Consider the following 24,747-nt stretch of genomic DNA (forward strand, 5'->3'; position numbering starts at 1 on the left):
AAAGGTTCACTTAATGCCTGTGAAATTACTAAAAAATAAATACTTGGGGCTGGAGAAATAGCTTAGTGGTTAAGGTGCTTGCCTGCAAAGCTAGAGACCCATGTTTGACTCCCCAGATCCCACATAAGCCAGACACTCAAGGTGACACACGAGCAAGGTCACACATGCGCACAAGGTGGCGCACCCATCCGGAGTTCAATCGCAGTGGCTAGAGGCCCTGGGTTGCCAATTCATTCCCTCTCTCTCTGATTAAAAAAAAAATTACAGGATAGCTTACAGTTCCATCATCAGAAACATTGCCAGCAGGCAGGCAGAACTGTCTACAAGGTCTCTGTGTATGATTCCCCCCGAAGTTTTGAATGGTGGTTTTATGTGCATGCTTGAGGCCAGATGTGTCGATATCTAGGCCTTTTGGCAAATGAGTTGTATCTAAGCCTGAAACTAGAACTACACTCAGTGGACTTGCTGCAGTGCTGTGAATATATATTCTCAAAATAGGCACCCTATGTCTCAGGTCTCAGTAGAGTTTCACAACCTCCTTCCTGAATCCAAAGCTCCTACAAGGGCACATTTGCACAGATAGTGCAGAATTGTTCTTGTAGGAGAATATGAACCAGTGACCCCCTCACCTGCCTCATCTACCCCCTTGCTAGTATTATTCTATTCTCAGAGATTTCACTGCCTCTCATTCATCTTGTTAGCCTGGGAAAGACCCCAATCCCAGTGTTCTGTGGATGGTCCAGTGAAACACATGGTGCACTGGACTGATGAGACTACAGAATATTTATCAATCAAATAGCCTCACAGCCCATGGAAGAAAGCCACCACATACCATGCAGGGGTCATAGAAATTATACCTGGGAACAAAAGGAATAACTGTGGTCTGTGATTTAAGCTTTATAGTATCAAGAAGGTGAAATATGACCCATTCCCTCAGGAGGGACATTGGCTTGCAATCATTCCCTAGGCTGACATTGAACTGAAGCCTGGTACTTAGAAATGAGGGAGAATTGTACCTGGAGTGTTTGATAAACAGGTAGTTTGGCTAGGGAACCTTATCTGCAGGAGCAGATTGAGGAGGGTCCTTGCGCTAAGGGCTATTTGAGTCCCTCCCAGGCCCCCCTAGCTACTGAAGCAGCACATCATATTGAGCCTTTCCTTAAGGGCAGTCATCACATTATCTTAATAAACCTTAGCTATGCAGAAGGGAGACCAGAATGAGAATCAAGCTAGAATGAAATTTAAAAAAGAGCAGCACTCATTGCGGCCAAGAGACAGGATGTGTGGTATCTGGAGATGACCATCCTGACCTTGCCTGTGTTTGACTGGGACAGAATTAAGAATTGGCCTTGCCATGTCTCATCTCATCATGGTCTCAGAATAACCTTGTCTGAGGTTGTTATTATATCTCATAGGAGAATAAAATAGTCTGTCTCTGAGAGCTAGGCCAGCTTCCAAATGGTACATGCTGGTATTTTTTTTTTCTTTTACATTTAAATGTGCTACTTAGTGGAAGGAGGGTGAGTTAGATGAAAATCAGAGCAAGTGTTCTGCAGGAGAGAGATCAAAACTCAGTTTTAAGGAAAACTGAAGAGGAGCAGACAGAGCTGAACAACTTCCTATTTAATTCCTTCCAAGAGGAGGAAGCACAGGTATGAGGAAAATGTTTCATCACACCCAAAAGACATGGTTGTTTGCTTCCTTGTTTCTTAAGGGGTTGGAAGTGAAGGAGCAAAATTTTTAAATTACAAGGAGTAATAAGCAATCATGATACCACAGAGCTCCCAGGGGACTATCTTTCCGCCCCACCCTCCTTTCACTGTTTTCATTCAATTCTGTAGGATTTATGTGGCAATCCAATGCTAATTGATATTTTTCATATGATCTTTTATATTACACAACAAAATTGCTTGTCAAGAAAGGCTTTACCATCACCAGGGAAATATATGGGGTTGTTACCTAGTGAAGGCACTGTTTGTGACATAAGATCAGTTATCCTAGGCATAGTTTACTTTGCTATACTGAAACTAGACTGTAGTAGTTTTCCCAGACCACCTAATATGCCACACATTTAAGCTAAGCCTCCATTTCCATTTCATAGTGAAGGATTCATGTGATATAGTTTTATCTTTCTATATGCCTGACCATGTAAGTTCGTGTTTTTAAACATTGTCTAATAGTTGGTTTGAAGGCATCATCTGCAATGGGGAATTTAGCATGTGAAGCCAAGGAGATGTCCACAATGACAAATAGCTCGTACAGCAGAGAATAGTGTTTTGAATGATGAACTGTGGGGCCAGATAGTGTAACTGTGGACAAATTACTCAGCTTGTGTACTTCAGTTTTTCCATCTACAAAATGAATAATACTAACTTCAAAGTTTTATTCTGGCAATTAAGTATATAGTAAGTTCATAGGATTGTCACCAAGAACTATGTAAATATGGGTATTATAGTAATGATTGCAATTATTAACAAGAAGTCGATAATACCATATGTCTATACTTAATGAGTTAATTATAGCTTAATTAACATTAATTAATGTTAAGGGAGATTGCATAATGCAACAATCTTTGGAAATGTTTGAATTTGTACTTACAATTTAAAATGTTTTGTCTTATATGTGTGATATATTCTGAATATCTGAATACATTCCTTGAGTAAGCTTTTTGGGCTTTTCCTAAAGAATTCACTTGGAGTCTCAGATCCTTAATTGAGTCAACCAGATTTAGTGACAATGAAATAAGTGTGATAACAGCTTGATCATGCAAAGCTTGACATGAAGAAAACACCTGCCTAGTGTTAATAAGATGCATGAGCTTTTAGAAAACAGAAAATCAAAGAAAATTACCACTGTGTCTGTCTTGATAAAATACCAGCAGAGTTCTCATTTATTTTATTATACTCAAAAGTTTACTTGAAGTCTTATAAAATGTAAATAGAAAAATCACAAGCATTATAGGCTCATGACAGGTTGTCTATTTCTAACTATTGCTGAGTCTTTATAAATGCTAGCAGATTTTTTTCAGGCATAGTAACAGAAAAAGAGAAATATATGTATATATGTATATGTGTGTGTGTGTGTGTGTATATATATATACACACACACACATACACACATATGTATGTGTATATATGCATATATAGAAATATATATTCTATAATATATATTATAGAAATATATATATATATATATATATATATATATATATATATATATATATACATACATATACACATATACATACACACACACACACATACATATATATTCCAGATTTTCATTAGGGTAAAAAATAAAGAATGGGGCTGGAGAGATGGCTTAGCGGTTAAGGTGCTTACTTGTGAAGCCTAAAGACTCATGTTAGATCTCTCCAGATCCCACTTCAGCTAGATGCACAAAGGTGAGGCAAGCACAAGTTTGCACATGCCCACTAAGTGGCAAAAGCATCTGGAATTTGATTTCAGTGGCTGAGGCCCTGGCCTGCCAATTCTCTCTAGCTCTCTTTCTCTCTCTCTTGCTCTCTTTAAAAAATAAAAAAATAAAAAAGAAGAAAGAAATAAAGACAGACAGACTAGAGGGTGAATTTCAGATATCATAGTAAAATTTGTTTATATCTCATATTAATTTGGACACATAAACATAACATTTTTCCTAAGGACCCAGATGCATTTTTATCATTATTTTAAGTACGTTATAAAATCTTTTAAAAATAAAAAATATGGGCTGGAGAGATGGCTTAGCAGTTAAGTACTTGCCTGTGAAGCCTAAGGACCCCAGTTCGAGGCTCGGTTCCCCAGATCCCACGTTAGCCAGATGCACAAGGGGGCACACGTGTCTGGAGTTCGTTTGCAGAGGCTGGAAGCCCTGGTGCGCCCATTCTCTCTCTCTCTCCCTCTATCTGTCTTTCTCTCTGTGTCTGTCGCTCTCAAATAAATAAATACAAAATAAAATAAAATAAATAATAAAAAATATTATTAGAAAAAGAAGTTAAATATTGTAGCTTCATTCTTCTATGAACTATGAACACTGATAGATGGAGAGTATGAAGTTAAAACTTACTCTTGTCCTTGCTGTGAAGTTAATAAGTTTGTTAAATCCCAATATTATAATATTCTATGCAGTGAATTTTCAGGAGGCAACAATCCAGCCATGGCTTATGTATCTTGCTAATTTGTTGGCAAAAATTCTTGTTAAAAAGATTTCCATTTGTAAAAGCAATGTGTAATTTTTAAAAAGCAAATTTTGTCTGATTTAATTCCTCTTTGTTTTAACTTACATGTAATAAAAGGTAGTTACCATTCATGTATAGTCAGCATATAGCTAGGCATGATGTATTGGTATAACTTGTGGATAACTGAAATCTATGGCACTGTAAAATTTTCATTTGATCCTCTGTACATGAACTTATACATCCAGCAATTGACTAGAACTGCTAACAGAAGGTGTTTAAATTTTTATTTCTTTCCCTTCTAAAATTTAAGTAATTTCAATTGCCTTATGATGACACTTCATCATCAGTTGTGTGTGTTATTGCTGTGTGTTTGTTTCTTTCTTTCATTGAGACTGGATCTAATATATCTCAGGCTGGCCTTGAACTATCTATATAGCCCACAACAACCTTGGGCTTCTGATCCTTATGCCTCTCCCTCCTGAGTACTACGATTATAGTCATGTGTCACCACATCCAGTTTACGCAGTGCTGGGGATCAAATCCAGACCTTCCTTGGTCTACCAATGGAGCTACAGCCCCAGCAGTTTACAAACACTTTAACATACTCTCATTTGAATCTTCCCATATCCCTGTGGAAAGAGGAAACTGCGCAATTACATAGCTACAAATGAATCAATTTAGAATCAAATATCATTATCTTAAGTAAATACAGATAATTTATCCTAGAAAACTCAAGACCGTGGAATCACCAATTGTATTGAGTGCACGTGTTACCCTGAAGAAGCCCATGACCCTCCCCTTAGAGCAAAGCAAGTCTCCCTGCTGCTGGCCTGTGCCCACATTTACCATCCACTTATCATTAAGTCACTGTCTTTGACCTTTGAACCTTTGTATTCCTTTCCTTCACATCCTTGCCAAACTCTGGTCGTGAATGTCTCTATATAGCCCTTCCAGCTCCTACTCATCATTCATGATGCAGTGTAAGGTCTATCTTCTTCAAGACAATTCCTGCCCTCTGTTGTTCAAAACAAGTACATTTGTTAGATTTGGGCTCTGAAGGTCCAAATGTCCCATTTATGTTCATCTGAATTTTCCTACTGGACTATGAGCTCAGGAGACGAGAGAAAATATTTTATGCTTCTTTGAAACTCATAGTATTCTAGATACACACACACACAGAGACATGCATGTGTATGTATGCATATATAATGTATGTATGTATATGCATATATATATATATGTATGTATATACATAATGGATATATACATGTATATGTGTAGTAAATATTTGGTAGATATGTATTCAATCTAACTGATGGAGCTTGAGCTGAAGCGTAGCTCATTTATGGTATTTATATTTCCATCAATGTAGCTTATCACGTATCCATATGATCACTTATTATAGTTGATCTTTGTGTTTCTTTATCAGTATGTTCACACATTAATTTAAGATATTGCTTTTTCATGGTCAGAAAATCCCTGAAATATGGCCTGACAATCATATAAATCACTCATGTCCACTGGATTCCCTGAGCAGGACAAGCATGTGGCTCCTGGAACAGAGCTGACTACAGGAACAGGAAGTGTTTTTTATGCAATGATTGCTTTTTTCTAGGATTACATCAGCATCACCCATTCTGCTAGTCCAACTTCTCTGAAGATCAGAGGTATCTCTCATTGCTATTCCCCTTGGTACAGCTCATGGAAACACATCCTGTTGTTTATTATAAATGCTGTCAATCAGGCATATTGTCTATACAGACTTATGTTTTTAAAGTCATCAGAGGAAAATCACACATTTGACAGTCATGTTTTGGGTTCTCTTGAAGATGATTAGAGTATAATAATTTGGCCTTTCTGTTGGATTTAAACAAATGATTTTTGTTTGTTCATTTTTAATTTAGGTGAATTTGGAGAAGTCTGTAGTGGGCGCTTGAAGACACCAGGGAAGAGAGAGATCCCAGTTGCCATTAAAACATTGAAAGGTGGCCACATGGACAGGCAAAGAAGAGATTTTCTCAGAGAAGCTAGTATCATGGGTCAGTTTGATCACCCCAATATCATTCGCCTAGAAGGTGTTGTCACCAAAAGTAAGATTCTCTTTTTTCTTCATCACTACTTTTATATATCTGTTTATTGTAAAGCTCAATAAAACAATACAGTCATTATGTGAGCATCTTAGCTCAGATACTGCCTTGTGTTGGAACTTTACAGAGTCTTGTCCCTAGGCTTTGACATTATTTAAATCTGTATTGGTATCCAAACAGCTTTGAAGTGCATTTCCTGTAAATATTGTTAATTTAACTTAAAATAATTAATCAAGAGTGAAGGACTACATTTTCTTCTATACTAATGGAATAAATAGTTTCAATATTTTGATCATTAAGAAAAATACAACTGCCTTAGAAATAGTTTTATACATAAATATAAAATGTTTCATCTGGAATAAAACAACAAAAATTCTATATGAAGCCATCTTCACATTACAAATAAATTATTCCAGTTGATATAAAAATGAAGAAATAAGCTAGGCATGGTGGTGCATGCCTTTAATCCAAGAACTCAGGAGGCAGAGTTAGGAGGATCACCATGAGTTCGAGGCCACCCTGAGATTACATAGTGAATTCCAGATAGCCTGGGCTATGGTGAGACCCTAACTCCAAAAAAATGAAGAAAAAGATTACAATTTCTTAAGTTAAAATTCTTGCTTCTATAAAAATTATGGAATTAAGGTCATTTCTCTGAAAGGAAATTATACTTTATAAATCCAAACTAAGTCATATACTTTAAGAAAATGGTTGTTATATATTCACTTATATTTCAATATTTAATGCCAGGGGATAAAATGTAACAATATTTCTTCATACCCTATTCAGTAATGAATTAAACATATGAAACCAAATACAGAGTGGCATTTAAATTTGCATGAAAATGGGGCTGGAGAGATGGCTTAGTGGTTAAGGCACTCGTCTGCAAAGCCAAAGAGTCAATACCCCAGGATCTACGTAAGCCTGATTCACAAGGGAATGCATGCATCTGGAGTTGGTTTGCAGTGACTAGAGGCCCTGGCATGCCCATTCTCTCTCTATTTCCCTTCTCTCTCTCTCTGTCTGTCTCTCTCTCTCCTTGCAAATAAATAACCAAATTGCATGAGAATAATTTATATCTTTGGTAGTTTGGGTTTCTTGCATAGAATAAAGTTTTCTTTTAAACCATTACATGAAGTTGAAGTTTTATGTCATATTTAAAAGTTTAAAAAAAAAAATGTCCAATAAATAGCTTACTAACATATCCTGCATCTGAAACCACTAAATGCATCTCACAAGGCATTGATCCATTGCTTGCTATGGAGGGAAGATGACTTGCAGCCATGATAGTTAGGAGGGCAAGAAAAACTGTTTGCATTGCATAAGCATCTCAACAACAAGGAGGTTTCTTTTAGTGAACTCTCCCACATTTACTCTGAGCTCTCCCATGAGACTAATCTTGGCCCACAGAACATTACAAAGTGTGCGGTAAACAGACATCCTGTGTAGTTGCACACTGGAATTGGTCTTCATGCCATACTCCTTCCTGGAGCCCGGCCTCCATGCTGAGTGAAGGTAGCCCATGCAATACAAGAGTAAGAGAATGGAAGTGCTTCCATGGACACTCAGACATGACAACCCCTCATCAGATGGCTACAGCTATGGTCATACTGGGAAGTACATAAAACCACAGAAGAGAATGATATCTTTGTGTTTAGTCACTAAATTTTGGACAGTTTTTTTACACAGTAATAGATAGCCAAACAGATGGACCACTGCACAAATTCTGTTCTTGCCACTTAAGATTTGTATATCTTTGGTTAAATTAATTAACAGCTCTCTTCTTAACTCCCATATCTCTATAAAATTGAACCAAAATAACCTTTGATAGCATTGACTGGACCTCCTCGGTTTCCTTCTCTCACTACTGCAGAGGAGAGCTGTGCGAATTAAACTATAACAGTACACTCACTTATCACATGAGGCTTATGGTGTCACATTAAGTGGCAGCTATTATCCGTGCTGTTTATGCTGGGTACTTTATGAATAAAATTACCATCTTATCTATGCAGCTGTTGTGAATATATCCTTAGCCACATTCTAAAGATGAAAAACTAAGGTTTGAAAAGGTCAGTTAACACACATATGGACCTTTTAACCTAAGTAGCATGACGGATACTCAGGCTGACGTCTGTCTCGGTTCCAAATGCATGTTTCTTTGTTTTTGCATATGTCACAGTGATTCAGAGTTTCATACTTCAGTTACCTAAATTCATTAACATTAGATAAATGACAATCTGAATCATATGAAACAGGAAAAATAAAATGTACAAAATTCCTTCAAAAATGTAAAATTCGGAAAGAACCAGAGATCTCACAATACATAGTAAGTAAATAAGATATAAATGAGAAAATCCTAAAAACAATACATAGTGTGTTGTTTCTTTAATCTTTTCTGAGTTTTTCGTCATTAATTTAGCTTGAACATTTCAAGTTATAAATTTTGTTTTATATCTCTTTGCCAACCAAAGCATACTTTTCAAGTGACTTACAAACCTTTGCAGAACATTTAGAGCTTGATATGGACATTCTGTTATATGTAATTATGCATAAAATATCTAGAAATATGTGATCAGCAATGAATTCAAGGGATCAGATCTTTATAATTTCCTTTTAATATATTTTCATTTATAATATTTTCTTCATAAATATACATAGTGATCACATATTATCACATATACACAATATATACACATACACACACACACACACAGACACACACACACACATATATATATATATCCTGCATCTGAAACCACTGAATGCATCTCACAAGGCATTGATCCATTGCTTGCTATGGAGGGAAGATGACTTGCAGCCATGATAGTTAGGAGGGCAAGAAAAACTGTTTGCATTGCATAAGCATCTCAACAACAAGGAGGTTTCTTTTAGTGAACTCTCCCACATTTACTCTGAGCTCTCCCATGAGACATACATGTGAATGTATGTATTTGAAAAAGTAGACTATTCCACAAAATGGTGGGAATTATATATACTAGGCCACAGCTTAGATTTAGTAGGATCCTCTGCAATACTGTTTTCAAGTTTGAAATAGTTTATTTCACATAAACACACAAAATAAAAAAAGTGATTGTGTCTATAATAACCTTTCCAAACTGAGACTTAAACAATTTCTGTTATCCACAATGAATGTCATCATCCAATTTCTTTAAAAAAAAAAAAAACTAAAGCAAAGAAAATCACATTTCTATTATAGAAAATTGATTGAGAGATGATAGCTTCATTGTGGTCCTGACAAAAATCTCTGTTACAGTTTCAATGGGTAAGAATTAGCCACATTTGAAGGTGGTGTTATGCTACTAAGGTAGGTAGTAGCAATGATAAGTGGGCATGCTTATACTGTTATCATCTTGACTAAAGTGCTATGGGAGTGTTTGGAGAAAGGCAATAAATAAATGAATGCCTTATTCCCATAAATGCATGGTAATTGTTCCAAGATTGCCCTAAGTAGCAAACAGATAGTTAGCAATTAATGCTCCCTCAAGGCCACCCTAATGCATAAAGGGTAGTGCTGATGAAGATAAAGATGCTGTGTAGGCTTATGAGGACACATTTGTAGGGTATCCTAGATCTGAGAAATGAATACATTTAGTCTCAGTTAAAAGTAATATAAGCTTATAGGTAAAAATCTACATAAAATCCTTCCATACATTTTTAATGTGCACATTTTCATCTTATAGCCTTTTCTTTCAGTGAGATGCATTATAAACTTTCCATATCACATCTGCTTCTTCATGTTTGCATATAATTTCTTATTTTAAATTTGAAAAGTAAATGATTAAAAACTACATTATACAAAATATATGCCTAATAAATGTGGACATTTTTTATATGATACGCATCACAATTTCATTAACCTGGTAAAACACAACTGATATAAAAAGAGATTAATTGGCCTATAGCCATATGCTTAACACATACTTTTTCTCCAAGAAGCAAACAGAAGCCATCAGTTACAGGGCAGATATGTGCGCATTTACAGCACAAATAGTGGCAATTTATAACTGATAATGTATACATAAATGACATTAATTACATAACCAAAAGATAAAGAGCTGCTCTCCTAAAAGAAGAGAGGAATTGCAGTTTAATGATGAAGAAATACAGTGAGTCAGGCGTGGTGGCACACGCATTTAATCCCAGCATTGGAAGGCAGAAGTAGGTGGCCTTCTGTGAATTGGAGGCTACCCTGGGACTATGTAGTGAATTCCAAGTTAGCCTGCACTTGAGAGCAAAACCTTACCTCAAAAAAAAAAAAAAAAAAAACAACACAGTGTGAGAAATAATGAAGAATCTATCTTCCAGCTGAGTAGCAACTGCATTTACAGATACCAACTACATCTCAGCCAAACAACAAATTTCAGTAATAGATGTCAATCAGAGTAGAAAACATATTTCCAAAGATAACTGCACCATAATACAGACATTCTTTTAAGACTCTATGGGACAATACTAAGTAAATTTAAAGTATTTACACAGGGGTGTGTGTGTGTGTGTGTGTGTGTGTGTGTGTTCCACAGCTATATAAGGGGTAAGAGTGACTTTAAAGTAGCTTCCAAGTTTACAATTCCTGTAAGAAAATGGAGATGGAAATCTAGAGATAACATATTTAAAAGGGAACTAATGATTTCTGATTTTGACATGTTAAGTGTGAGCTGTCAGGGTCATTGAAGTAAAGGCTTCCAGGAAGCACCTTGGATCCAGGCCTGTAGTTTGATGGCAGGTGCAAAAGAAAGGGCAGTTAACAGACAGGTGATGCTTCCTTAGTTGAAGCTGTGGAGAAGGTAACCCCCCCCCACACACACACACACCCAGGTGATGTAGAAGTGCATTAAGAGCCACACATTAAGGGAGGAAAAAGCTTACAAAAGTAAAGAGACAAAAGAGCAACGTGCTACAGGAAAAGGAAGTTTGTAAAGGGGAGAGGCAGTGGTCTCCATAATCAAATGAGCTGGTGCAACCAACATGGCAGAAAGGAAGATGTGCTGAAGAGACTGCTAGTCCCATTCCCTTTAGTTCTCAGACCACTGGAACAGTGTACTACAATATAGATCACCATCAGTCTCATGTGGGAGGAAGAAAAGGTCAAAGCCTGTTGCCAGTTAGAGGGGAAACTTATCTTTATAGAAAGAGGTTTCACAGAACACTAGAGACATGTCAGACCACCTTACAGGAGAGACTGGAGCCCAGACAATGATGGCTGGAACCTTGGTCAGGACTGCTCAGCTATGCATATATCTGACTCTCTACTTAAACCCAAACCTCATGTCAGAACTTCAAAGAAGGACTAGGGAATGGTCACTGGATCAATTTTATCTCTCTTCCCAGTGTAACCACACTGAATAAATCTTTTTCTGCTTTTAAATATTACTGTGTCACTTTTAATTGGCACATTGAAGACAGGGGGCTGAGCCTAACATGTTACAACTGCCAGGACACAAGCCCTGGCCCTAAATCTGGTAACACTGGGGATTCCAGTATGACAAGGACTGAGATACAGCCATGGAATAGAGCAATCAGAAGGAGGAGTCCACTCAGCCTATCTTGAGGGTAGATCCAAGTTACAGCAGACTAGAGGGTGAGGCTTGCTCACACTGGAAGCAGACTAATGTCTGGGAAAAGTAGAGATACTGTGCCGCCAGTGTCTTAAATTACAATTGCTTAACATTGTTTGAAGCATTCAGTCCTTCAACTTATATTTACTAAGTGCCATACTACTATGCACCAGTAACATTTCCAAGTTTTTAGTACTAAATAGGAAAGGCCAAGTTCATGTCTTTCTGTATCATAACCGTCTGTTTTTCCATTCTTAAATCACATATTTCATAGTCATATATATATATTCTAAAAGAAAAAAGCATTTCTCTGCTTATTTTCTTCAACGTTTCTCCTCCTCTTTGTGAATCCCAAAGAAGATAGAGCAAAAGTGACTTTAATTGGGGACACAGGCAGAAAACTGTGAAATGAAGACTGTGGTCTCCGGAAGGCTCAGCATCCTTTGGACAGGCTGGCCTTCCTTTTCTTTGATCATGCAGGAACCAAGATCATTGGCTAAGGTTGTGGGAAAAGGATTGGAGTATTGTTGAATGTTGGAAATAGTTCTTGAGAAGAAGGTGGAAGAAAACTGGACAGAAATGACTAGCAAAAATGTGGGTATCAGTGAGGTCCCAGAAACCCTGAGGTCATGTCAGATCCTACTGCCTTGCTATCATGACAGAGAGAGAAACGGTGGGAAGAGATGCAACCCATGGGCAAATGAACAGAGAAGAGGCTTCAAAGAGAGAAGAAATGGTGATATTTACCTATACTTTCATCTTCTTCTAGCCCAAACTACTTAATAATTTGCTATTGCTGAAAATGTTGATGAATTCTTTCGGTGAAACTTCTAGGGGCTCCAAGGAATTGCAACATATTCACTTCAAGGTATTTCTTCTCCAAATTATAATGCATACAACTGGTAGACATAAAAAATGAGCCAAAAAATAACAAGATGAAACAACGGAGTGGCCTTGGTGTCATGATCTGTTCCCACAGTGCTGGGGCTAATTGGGATCATGAGTGTGTTCTCTTACAGCCACATTATACTTCTTTCTTTACAAGAGAAAATAAACCTTTTCTGTATGCAATACAAATGTATTCTTGACCCTCTGTTGTTCCACCGTCCTCAAGATAACTCACTGTAATCACTTCCCTGGATGTATACCTGAAATCTGTTCCTTCCTTCTGTGACTCACCCTTGCCCCTCATCCTGTTAATGACTGCAGAGACTGTGATAAGTAGTGATACCTCCAAGAAAGAAACCTAGTAATGAGTTGCTCTGTGTGAAAGAAATGTGGTAAAATGTAAAAGCCAAGGGAGAAAAGAAAATTCAAATATTTCCTTTTAATGTACCTACATACAATTGAGTAAAGCCATCCAAGAAATAAAATCTTATTCACTTTCAAAATTAAAAACAAAATCCATCCATATCATCTTCAAACAGGATTTGTTGAGGATGGGGAGTGTGACATATCTAAACTTGGGTGGCGTACATCCTTGACATGAATTTGCATCTATGAATTCAAGATAATAAGAACCACATTGCCATGCTGCCTGAAAAGGCAACTCAGATGTGGCTCGGAACTTACCTGAGGTTCCTAAATGCCTATGGAGGGCTGAAAAATAAAGACCTGTAAAAGGCTTAATCACTGGAAGCTGTTATCCAACCATCCACATGAGATTGCTATTAAAAACAATTGTGGGGCTGGGGAGATGTCTCAGTGGCTAAAGCCACTTGCTTGTGAGGCCTGACAGCCCAAGCTTGACCCCCAGTACAGGTGCACCAAGTGGCAAAAGCATCTGGAATGTGACCGCAGCTACAGGGGACAAGATGCTTTCATTCTCTGCTATACTCTCATCTTCTCCCTCCCCCCCCTCTCAGATTAATACATAAAAATATGTTTTTAAAATTTTTTATTGACAACTTCTGTACTTATACATAATAAACCATAATAATTCCCTTCCCTCCCCCCGTCCCCCTTCACAACTCTGCTAACCATCATATCCCCTCCCTCTCTTCATTAGTCTCTTATTTTGAGGTCATCATCTTTTCCTGTGATTATGAGGGTCTTGTAAAGGTATTGCTAGGCACTGTGAGGTCATGGATACTGAGGTCAATTTCTGTCTGGACAGTTACACTGTAAGGAGTGGTACCTTCCATTGACTCTTACATTCTTTCTGCCACCTATTCTGCAATGGACCCTGAGCCTTCAAGGGTGTGATAGAGATGTCTCAGTGCTGGACACTCCTCCATCACTTCTCAGCATCATGTTGCCTTTGGGATCATCCTAGTGGTCATCAGCATCTGAACAGAAGCTTCTCTAAACAAAAACGAGAGTAGCATTAATACATGAATATGAACATTAAGTGTAGTTGTTACAGGACATTTTGGTGACCATAATATATTCATTTAGCCCAAAAAGAGCAGGCCTTATCCACTGCTTTTGATTAGGTTTTCAGTACCAGGCATGCATTACCTCTCATAGAGTGGGCCTTCAGTCCAATCAGAGAGCAATTGGTTTCCCCCAGAGCAGAGGTGCCACTACTGCACCTGTTCAGTCATTTGGCCTGTCTGTCCAAACTTGAGGCTTCCAGTGTCCACTGTTTTCACCACTGTTGACTTCTGTCTCCTATAGGGCTACATGCAGTGCAGCTTTTTCCAGCTTTCAGTTGGCTGGTCTACAGGGAGAAGGTTTTAAGCTCAGCACCAGCTTGATTTCTCAGTGACTCTGCCACCCAGGGATGTGCAGTCTTCAGCAGTAAGGTCTCATCATCTGTTACTCATGGGAAACTAAAGGCCTTGGCAATAGCCTGTAGTGTTTTGGAAGCTTCAGGGTCCTCCCTGGCCAAGAACTCACTGGAGGGTATCCCATCCCTGGCATTGAAAAAGTTACTAATAGCACTCTATGGCTTCTGGATGTGCCGTTATCCAAAAAGTAGACTTTCGTTATGTCTTATTCAGAATATCTGAATTTTGATTGACCTCTTCCCACCCTTCTCTTAATCTCTTCCCCTGGCCTCTCTTAGGCCTCCACTTCCTATAATCTGTTCTTCTACTAACATATGTACAATATCATCTCCTAAAGTCCTTCCCTCTCCTCCCTCCCTTATAGCCCTTTTCTAGATTACTGGCCTTTGCCACCAATTTTTGGTTCCAGCTCACACACAAGCCCAAACATTTGTAACTAGGATCCACATATGAGAAAGAACATGCCACATTTGCCTTTCTGGGCCTGGGTTACCTCACTGAGTATAATTCTTTCCAAATCCATCCATTTCCCTGAAAATTTTATAATTTCATTTTTCTTTACCACCGAATAGAACTCCACTGGATAAATGTACATCTTTATTATCCAGTCACCTGTTGAGGGACATCTAGACTGGTTCCATTTCCTAGCTATTATGAATAGAGCAGCAATAAATATGGTTGTGCAAGTATCCCTAAGGTAGTGAGAAGAGTCATCAGGATATATGTCTAGGAGTGCTATAGCTGGATCATATGGTAAATCTATTTTTAGCTGCCTCAAGAACCTCCACACTGATCTCACAATGGCTGTACATTCCCACCAACAGTGTAGAAGGGTTCCCTTTTTTCCACATCCTCACCAATACTTATTGTCACTTATTTTCTTGATGATAGCAATTCTGAGAGGAGTGAGTTTTAATTTGCATTTCCCTGATGGCTAAGGATGTAGAACACTGGTTTACATGTTTGTATGCCATCTGTATTTCTTCCTTTGAGAACTCTGTATTTAGTTCCATTGCCCATTTTTAATTGGGTTTTTTGATTTCTTATTGTTTTGAGATTTTTGTATATTCTTAATATTAATTTTGTATCAGATATATAGCTGGAAACAATTTTCTCCCATTCCATAGGTTGTCTCTTTGCTCTATTCACAGTGTCCTTTGCTGTACGAAAACTTTGTATTTTCATGAGACTCAGTTGTTAATTAGTGGTTTCATTTCCTGAACAATGAGGATTATATTCAGAAAGTCATTGCCTATGCCAATATGTTGAAAAGTTTTTCCTAGGTTTTCCTCTAGAAGTTTAAGTGTTTCAGGTCCCTGATCCATTTGGACTTGATTCTTGTACATGGAGAAAGATAAGGATCTATTTTCATCCTTCTACGTATAGATATCCAATTTCCCAGCACCACTGGCCTAATTGTCATGAATTCCTTGAGCCCATTTTTGTTGTGGAATGTCCTTATTTCTCCTTTAATTTGTATAGATATCTTTGCAGGATAAAGTATTCTTGATTGACAGTTGTTATCTTTCAGAACTTGGAATATGTCATTCCAAGTCCTTCTGGCTTTTAAAGTTTGTGTTTAGTAATCTGCTATGATTGTGGGCTTGCCTTTATAGGTGACCTACTTTTTTTTCTGTTTTCAATGTATTTTCTTTTGATCACGTGTTTAATAGTTTAAATATAACATGTCAAGAGAGGTTCTTTCCAGGTTTTGTCTGTTTGATGTTCTAAAAGCTTCTTGTATTTGCACTGGCATTTTTTTCCCAATTTGGGGAAAATTTTCTTCTACACTTTTGTTGAAAATGCCTCCTGAGCCTCTGGATTGAAATTCTTCTCCTTCTACTATACCCTGAATTTTTATGTTTAATCTTTTCATAGTGTCCCAGATATCTTGAAATTCCCATTCATTCCTTCCTATTAGCTTGTCTGTCTCTTTGTTGGACTGTATTAGATCTGCCACCTGGTCTTCTAGTTTAGATATTCTGTTCTCTCCTTCATCCATTCTACTATGACACTTTCCACAGAGTTTGTTTGTTTGACTGACTACATTTTTCAGTGTTAGTATTTCTGCCTGGTTTTTCTTCAGTATTTCTATTTCCTTATACCTGTCTTGTATGGGCCTCCTTATTTCATTAAGGTGGTTTCCTGTGTTCCTTTGAAAGTCCTTTAGAAGTTTGTTTGCTTCTTTAATTCCTTTGTTTTCTTCTTTGATACACTTGACTTCTTCTCTTATTTCTTTGAGTATAAATAAAATGATCTTTTGAAAAATATTTGTCAGGCATTTAACCTAAAAAAGCCTCATTGGGGGCCATTTCTGATGGATTTATAATTTTTCATTGGATGGTATTGTCTTGATTCTTTGTGTTTCTTGTATTATAATGTTGTAATTTTGCATCCTGAGTTTGGGTTTTCTAATAATCGGTGGTGTTTTTAGATTTGAAACTCCGATTTATGTACCTTCAGAGTAGGAGTTAAAAGTCTCAAGTGTAGCTCTTGGACTCCAAACCAGCTGCAGAACCAATCCTAGGTGTTCACTTTGCCTGCTATTCAGGTATTCTAGTGGGCCAGGTGGAGCAATTTACTGGCAAATTCTAAAATTCAACTGAGCAACATACACATTCAATAAAAATCAGCACAGAGTATGCAAGTGTGGGAATTCAAACAAACAACCTTATAAAGCCAAAATCCCTATTGGTGTGTATTGCTCTACACTCTTAATCCTATAAACTGGGAGGTTGAGATTTCTGTTCTGAAGTGGATTCCAGGTCAGTCTGGATCTGAATCAGACCCTGCCTCCAATAACGACAGAAGAAAAAGACAAAGGCCCTATGAATCTGAAAGCATCAAAGGCAACAACAGTCAACATCTAAATACAGCTTAATTGAGAATTGTATTGCCAACCAAGAATATGTAACCCATAACCTGCCCTGACATGGAAAGAGAGATCAGCTCTTCCAGTGCAGACCTACGTACCTGCTTTTTTGTCAGTCAGTCTCATTACCTTTTGGGGTGGCTTCAAATCTCACCAATGCTGAGTGCCCACCTCGACCCCTCCATGTTGTGCTGTGGACCTGGTGTTCTGATCAGCTGTGCTGGATGCCCTGATACCAGAAACTGAATGTGTTCTCTGGAGGGTCACGGAGCTCTCTGCTGGGGGATGGGAGCATGAAGGAAGCCTTCAGCTCTACTGGAAATGCTCAGCTAGTCCCACCTGTATCCCCTTCATCAGCTCTAATGCTGTCTCCCCTTCAGGTTTCTTGACTTTACAAGGAGGCTGATGAGGTTGGAAAACCCCTTGTTTGGTTTCTGCTCCTGAAGCTGGGTACAAGGCAGGTGTGGGTCTGCATGGATTGGTTCCAGGTACACAAGCTCCTCAGTGGAGTCTGGACTACTTCCTCCTACTTCTCCACAGTGGCAAATGAAAACCTACACACCTTCACTTTTCAGATGGAGAGTTTACTTTGCTGTGGATTTGCTCAAATCCCTCCATAGGCTGGATTGGTGTCACTCCTATGCAGCCATCTTACCTGAAAGTCCAATAAAAGTATTTTTAAATAAAGAAAAAAAGAATCTGATGATGACCTGGCAAAGTACTGACAGTAGTACTTACTATAGATTCTTATTCATACAAATATCCCTTGTACTGTTCTAGGATACAACTGTAGATCCTACATGGCATGCAATCATCACCTCTCTTTATATAATTTATTTTACTTATATAGAATATATTTTATTTAGTTAGTTGAGAGAGAAACAGAAAAAGATGCATGGGGGAAGGAGGGGAGGACTAGGGCCTTTAGCCACTGCCCACTGCAAATGAGCTCCAGAGGCATGTGTGCTTACATGGGCACTGAGAAAGCAAACCTGGGTCCTTAGGCTTCACAAGCAAATGCCTTAACTGCTACGCCATCTCTCCAGCTCTCTTTATTCTTTTCATATCCATATTGTCAATATTTCTGCTACCTTGATCTTGACACTTGTTAAGAATGCTGATCAGTTTGTTCTCAACAGTTCTTCACTTTTAGTGTATATACTGTTCACTTGTGATTAGACTGTGGCTATGCAGCACTGACAGGAGCATAATTGAAAGACTGTGAGGTCATGATGGCTGCAAGCCTCATTTTTCAAGTTAACATCGACTACATGCTTAAGAGGATAGCGTCTGAATTACCACACCGGAAAGTTACTTCGCTCCCTTTTGACAATAGTATATATGCAAATGAGAGATAGTTTAGTCTCTGAAAACATTCTCCTCAAACTTTTGCTTACAAGTTTTTAATCATCCCTAAGTAGATCTTGTCTGCTGTAATTATTTCTGTTGTTTTCTGATGCTGATTTTTCTATTTCTATCTTTCTTTATGTATTTGTTAATCAGTGTTCTTCTTGAGTGAAGGACCTTATTTCAGAAAGTTGTGCAGTAGGATTGTATTAAAACCTGGCTTTGTTTCCATTGCAGAGTGCACTTGAGATCCATCAGCATTGCCATTATTGTTATTGCTGGGTGCTGTTGGCATGCATTGATCGTAGCTTGTCTTTACATTCAGTGGATGAAGGGCATTCGAGATGTTTTCAATGTGGGTAGTTATCTATAAAACTGCTATGAGCCTATGAGTACAGGTTTTCCAACAAACACATGCTTACATCTGTCTTACATAGATTCCTAGGAGTGAAATGATTGACTCATATAGTAAATATAACTCAACATGAAAAAATCCCTCCAAACTGTTTTCCAAATAGAATACCACTGCTTGTATTTCTACTAGTGATTGTGATCATGCCAATTGCTCTGTATCAGTTATATTGGTGGTGCCACTTAAAAAGTATGAGTTAGCCATTCTAATGATTTTCCAATTGTTTAATGATGTTTGCTGAAATTAGCATCTTTCAATTATGCTGACTCTGCTTCCTCAGTCTCTGCATGTATGCTCTTTGATGCTGTGTTGCAGCTAGTTTTGTGTTGCTGCCAGAGAACACCTGACCAAGGACAGCTTGCGGAAGGAAAGGGTTTGTTTTGGCCTATGGACTTAAGGGGAAGCTCCATGGTGGAAGGGGAAAATGATGTCATGGGCAGAGGGTGGACATCACTTCCTGGCCAACATAATGTGGACAACAGCAGCAGGAGAGTATGCCAAACACTGACAAGGGGGAAGAATACACTGCCTCTAGGAGACTTCAGTTCCCAAATTGGGACCAGCTGGGGACTCGGCATTCAGAACACCTAAGTTTATGGGGGACACCTGAATCAAACTACCACATGAGGTATTCATATTTCTGCCTACTTTAAAATTGTTTTTTTGTTTTGTTTTGTTTTTGATGTTGTTTTGAGGTAGGGTCTCACTCTATCCCAGGCTGACCTGGAGTTCACTATGTGGTCTCAGGGTGGCCTTAAACTCATGACAACCTCTTCCTCCCAGTATGCTGGAATTAAAGGCATGCACAACCACACCTGGTAAAAATTGTTTTTTGGGTCTTTATAAATATTGAGTTTTAAAGATTTTTTTTTCAGTATATAAACTTTGTCAGAAATATGATTTTGGAAGATGTGCTAGTTTGAAACCTATGGCTTAATTACCCTAGCAATATTATTAGCAGATAATTTTTATTCACTATTTTATTAAAACATAATTTGTGATACATTTCACTCAATTAAATTTACAGTGTGGTCTAGAAAAACTCTTCACCTAACCCAAGATTTTCTCTTCTCTTTTATAGAAGTTTTACTTATGTCTCTCTCTCTCTCTCTCTCTCTCTCTCTCTCTCTCTCTCTCTCTCTCTGTGTGTGTGTGTGTGTGTGTGTGTGTGTGTGTGTGTGTGTGTGTGTGTGTTGAGTGCACCAGGGCCTCTTATTTCTGCAAATGACCACCAGGCACTTTCACTACTTTCTTTTTTTATTTGAGAGAGAGAGAAAGAGGGAGAGAGTGAGACAGAGAGAGAGAGAATGAGATATCCAGGGCCTCTAGCCACTGCAAATGAACTCCAGGTGCATGCACCCCCCCCTGTGCATCTGGCTTACGTGGGTCCTAGGGAATCAAACCTGGGTCCTTTGGCTATGCAGACAAATGCCTTAATCACTAAGCAATCCCCCCAGCCCCACTTTCACTACTTTTTTTTTTTAAATTTTTTATTTATATTTTTGAGAGCGACAGACACAGAGAGAAAGACAGGTAGAGGGAGAGACAGAGAATGGGCACGCCAGGGCTTCCAGCCACTGCAAACGAACTCCAGACGCGTGCGCCCCCTTGTGCATCTGGCTAACGTGGGACCTGGGGAACCAAGCCTCGAACCGGGGTCCTTAGGCTTCACAGGCAAGCGCTTAACCGCTAAGCCATCTCTCCAGCCACTTTCACTACTTTTTGTATCCAGCTTATATGGGTGGCTTGGAATTTGAACTGGAGCTAGCAGGCTTTGTAAGCAAACACCTCTAACCAATGAGAAATATTTTCAGTCCCTAGAAGTTTTATAACTAAACACTTCACATAAAAGTCTGCAATTATTTGGGAAAGTTTTATATATCACACGATGTATGGGTGAGATTCAATGTTTGCCAATGAATCATTTTGATATGTATTAGAAGCAAGACAGCGCTCTCTAATAGCTACTTAGCTAGGGCTTGGCCCAAAGAAACATAGATGTTCCCCTGCCAGGTGGTAATAGTATTCAGTCTCATCCAAGATAGCTGTATGCAGAAGCAACTCCCTAATTCTTCCTCAGCAAAAGTAACAGTTTCATTTTGTGGGCTCAGCACTTGTGGGCTGGTCCTCCCAGAGTCAGCTTCCTAGGTCCTCACCAACAGATCAGAGTCCTCATCCTTACACACCAGAACATGGGCATGAGGTTCATTCCAGTTGAATATCTGAATCATATGAATGTACCTGAGCCATTGCAACAGGCTTCTTCCCCATAGTGAGGTTTTTCCTTAAGTGAGGGATATTTCCCTATTTTCCTTTCCCTCTTTCCAGACTTTCTGGGAAGCAGGATGGAAGGGGGCTTCTTTTGTCTTTCCCTATGTCAACTCTCCATAGAATACATCTCATGATTTACCATTCTACAAGTCCTTATTTTTCAATTCTTTGCTAAAATGGACAAGAACTGGAGACAGTAGAGTTACTGGTGTGGGAATTGTAGCCCCCCACAAAAGCCCCATCCTGCACCAAAGTTAAACGATCATTTTTTTTAATCAGAACTTTTTTTTAAGGATTTTTAAATTTTATTAATTTGCAAGGAGAGAGAGACAGAATGAGCACACCAGGGCCTCTAGCCACTGCAAATGAACTTCAGATGCATGCATCCCTTTATGCATGTGACTTTACACAAATGTGCACACTGGGGAATCAGTGGATGTCAGGCTTTGCAAGCAAGCACCTTAACTGCTGAGCTATCTCTCCAGCACCAAGACATTCTTAGAATATGTAATATTAGCTTCTCATTTTGAAATGATTGTGTTTGAAGCTGGGCATGGTGGCGCACACCTTTAATCCCAAGACTCGGAAGGCAGAGGTAGGAGGATCGCCTTGAGTTTAAGGCCACCTGAGGCTACATAGTGAATTCCAGGTCAGCCTGGGCCAGAGTGAGACCTTACCTCAAAAAACAAAAAACAACAACAACAAAGATTTTTTGTTCAGATTCTTTCATTCCCTTTCCTTCACCCACAGAACATACTCAGGCTCCTAAATATTGAACAAGGAAGCTGTCTGGTCAGCCTTTGCTGAAACTTCTCTAATATCCAGTCTTCCTTCCCCTAGTTCATCTTCTACTTGCAGTTCATCATTCATGGTTTCTTCCAAGCACCCTGTGGTGGTTTGAATGTACACCTATATCTCCTATAGCCTTGTGGATTTTTTTTTTTAATCTTTTTTTTTTTTTATTTGTTTGAGAACGACATACACAGAGTGAAAGACAGATAGAGGGAGAGAGAGAGAATGGGCGCGCCAGGGCTTCCAGCCTCTGCTAACGAACTCCAGACGCGTGCGCCCCCTTGTGCATCTGGCTAACATGGGACCTGGGGAACCGAGCCTCGAACCGGGGTCCTTAGGCTTCACAGGCAAGCGCTTAACCGCTAAGCCATCTCTCCAGCCCGCCTTGTGGATTTTTGATTGAGACTAAGCTTGCAACTTAAGTCTCCAGCAGCCTTCTGCAAGAGCTGACACTGGGGCAGGTCTTGTAGTCCAACTGCAAGGTGTGCGAAGAGCTAGTTTTTGGTCCTGGCTGTTGGTTTGCTCGTGTTGGTTTTCCTCTCTTCTGTACTTCTATGGAAGGGTGTCTGCTTCTTCCTCTACTGATGGTGAATCTGGTAAACCTGAAATAAACCTTTTCTTCCTATAAGCTGCCTCCATTCAGGTGTTTGGCCCAGCAATGTGGAAGTAACCACAACACACTCCATGTTGTTTTCTTACTCTAAATACTGGCTCATGCTTAGCCCTTTTAGAAAATACTTTCTTTTCCAGTTCTATTAACCTTAATTAAACCAGCAACTTTTTGTATGAGGAAATACTGTGCGTCCAGGTGTGTCCACCCTGTGGCCTCAGATAGCTATGAATGAAGCTCTGCACACAATGGTAAACTTACTCAGCCGTTGCTCCAGGTTAGGACCTGAGCAGATGTTTCAGATTCCCTTGTAACTTTCCCTGCACAGTCCCTGGACGGTTGACACTGTGACTGAGCATCAGCTCTGCTCTTTTCCCTCTGCCACTGTGTCCCCTTCCCACCCAGGAGCTGCTTGCCACAGCCTTGAATAATACCTGCCAACCTCGTTGCCCTTCGGCATGACAAAACTGTGTCGTGTCTGCATTTATTCACGATGTGGAGTTTCCACAGTTGCTCTGGGGTCTGTACTGAATGAAGTGGGGAGACAGACCCACTACATCTACTTTGTCACACGGATTCAAAAGGCATTCTCCTGAACCCACAGCCAAAATGTTTCTGGACCAGATTCCAACAGTTCATGACTAAACTCAGTGCGCAGCACCCTCATCGCCACCCCCAGTCTTGATTTTTCTCTAACCCACCTCAATGTTCCCTTTCAATTTTCCTCCCAAATCTGTAATAGATACACCTGATACATATTCATTCTTAAATGGCAGTAGACCTGAGGTACATTGGAATGAATGGTTGGGTACGCAAAGATCTATATGCACGCCGGGCCGTGATTTATTTATCGTGTTGCATAGACTATTGCTAACATACATTAAACACTAAGTATGTGTGTATGAAAGGAAGGGTCAAGTAAAGAAAGGAAGGAGAAAAACAAAAGGAAAAGAATAAAGGAGGAAGAAACATAAAAGAAAAAGAATAAAGGAGGAAACTGTTTTTTTAAAAGGACTTCACAGCCAATTTTTAGTTATAACTCTTTCCAGCATCAGTCACATTTACATGAAACGGGAAAATTTTCCCATGACTGTCATTCTCAGCACTTATGTAATTTCTTCTACCTGTGAACGATAATCATATTTATGTATATTTCTCCTCTGAAACGTTAACTTTTATTACAGTTCTCTGGGTGCATGTCTTTTTCTATTATACCAGATCCACTTAGAAAGTTGGAATATGACTACCACATGTATAGAAGTACTGCATCTTATGGGCTACAACACTCAGTCTCAACTTTGAAATGGATATTTAGGTATAGTATTGTGTTTTATAGACCTGAGAAATAAAGGTAGGCACACTTCAGTTCATTCCTGATTGAGATAAAGCAACAGAATAATGTGAATGTAGTGACAATTTTATTTGGTTATATCCATCACACTAAGTGTATTTTTTTTCATTCTACACCCATCACAAATGTCAACCAAAGACATTAAAGATGTGTTTCTGTTTCATTCAGATTAAATGACTGTTTCAAGATTTTTAGCGCTGAATTTAATGCATTGACCTCTCCTCTAAGCATTAATAAGCATGATTCTTTTGAAATAAGCTCAGTTTTCATTTTGGCATGGCCATATATTATATAGGACATTCTATTGTGTTTAGTACAGCGATCCATAAATACAACAAGCTGTGGCGCCTCTGCAACGCTGTCACTATTTCATACACCTAGTGAAGGAACAATTCCATTACAGCGAAATGAAAGCATACAGAAATGTCTTTCGCTAGCCATAGTCTTTGTGATTTGGTGATTTATTTAACACAGATTTTTTTATGGCAAGAAATTCCAGAATGTTCTGTGGGGAAAACAAGTC

The 24,747-nt window shown here is 38.8% G+C and overlaps 1 protein-coding gene across 2 annotated transcripts in view; it reads left to right on the forward strand.

Moving 5' to 3' along the window:
- Epha6 (EPH receptor A6) overlaps window positions 1–24,747 on the forward strand; it is a 1,036,261-nt gene that overhangs the window by 726,701 nt on the left and 284,813 nt on the right. For both annotated transcript variants that reach the window (XM_004663307.2, XM_004663308.3), the window contains one exon: window positions 6,079–6,264. In XM_004663307.2, the coding sequence (XP_004663364.1) occupies window positions 6,079–6,264 (186 nt within the window). The remainder of the gene's footprint in view (window positions 1–6,078; window positions 6,265–24,747) is intronic.

This window comes from Jaculus jaculus, chromosome 4 (assembly GCF_020740685.1).
Source record: "Jaculus jaculus isolate mJacJac1 chromosome 4, mJacJac1.mat.Y.cur, whole genome shotgun sequence".
NCBI lineage: Eukaryota > Metazoa > Chordata > Mammalia > Rodentia > Dipodidae > Jaculus > Jaculus jaculus.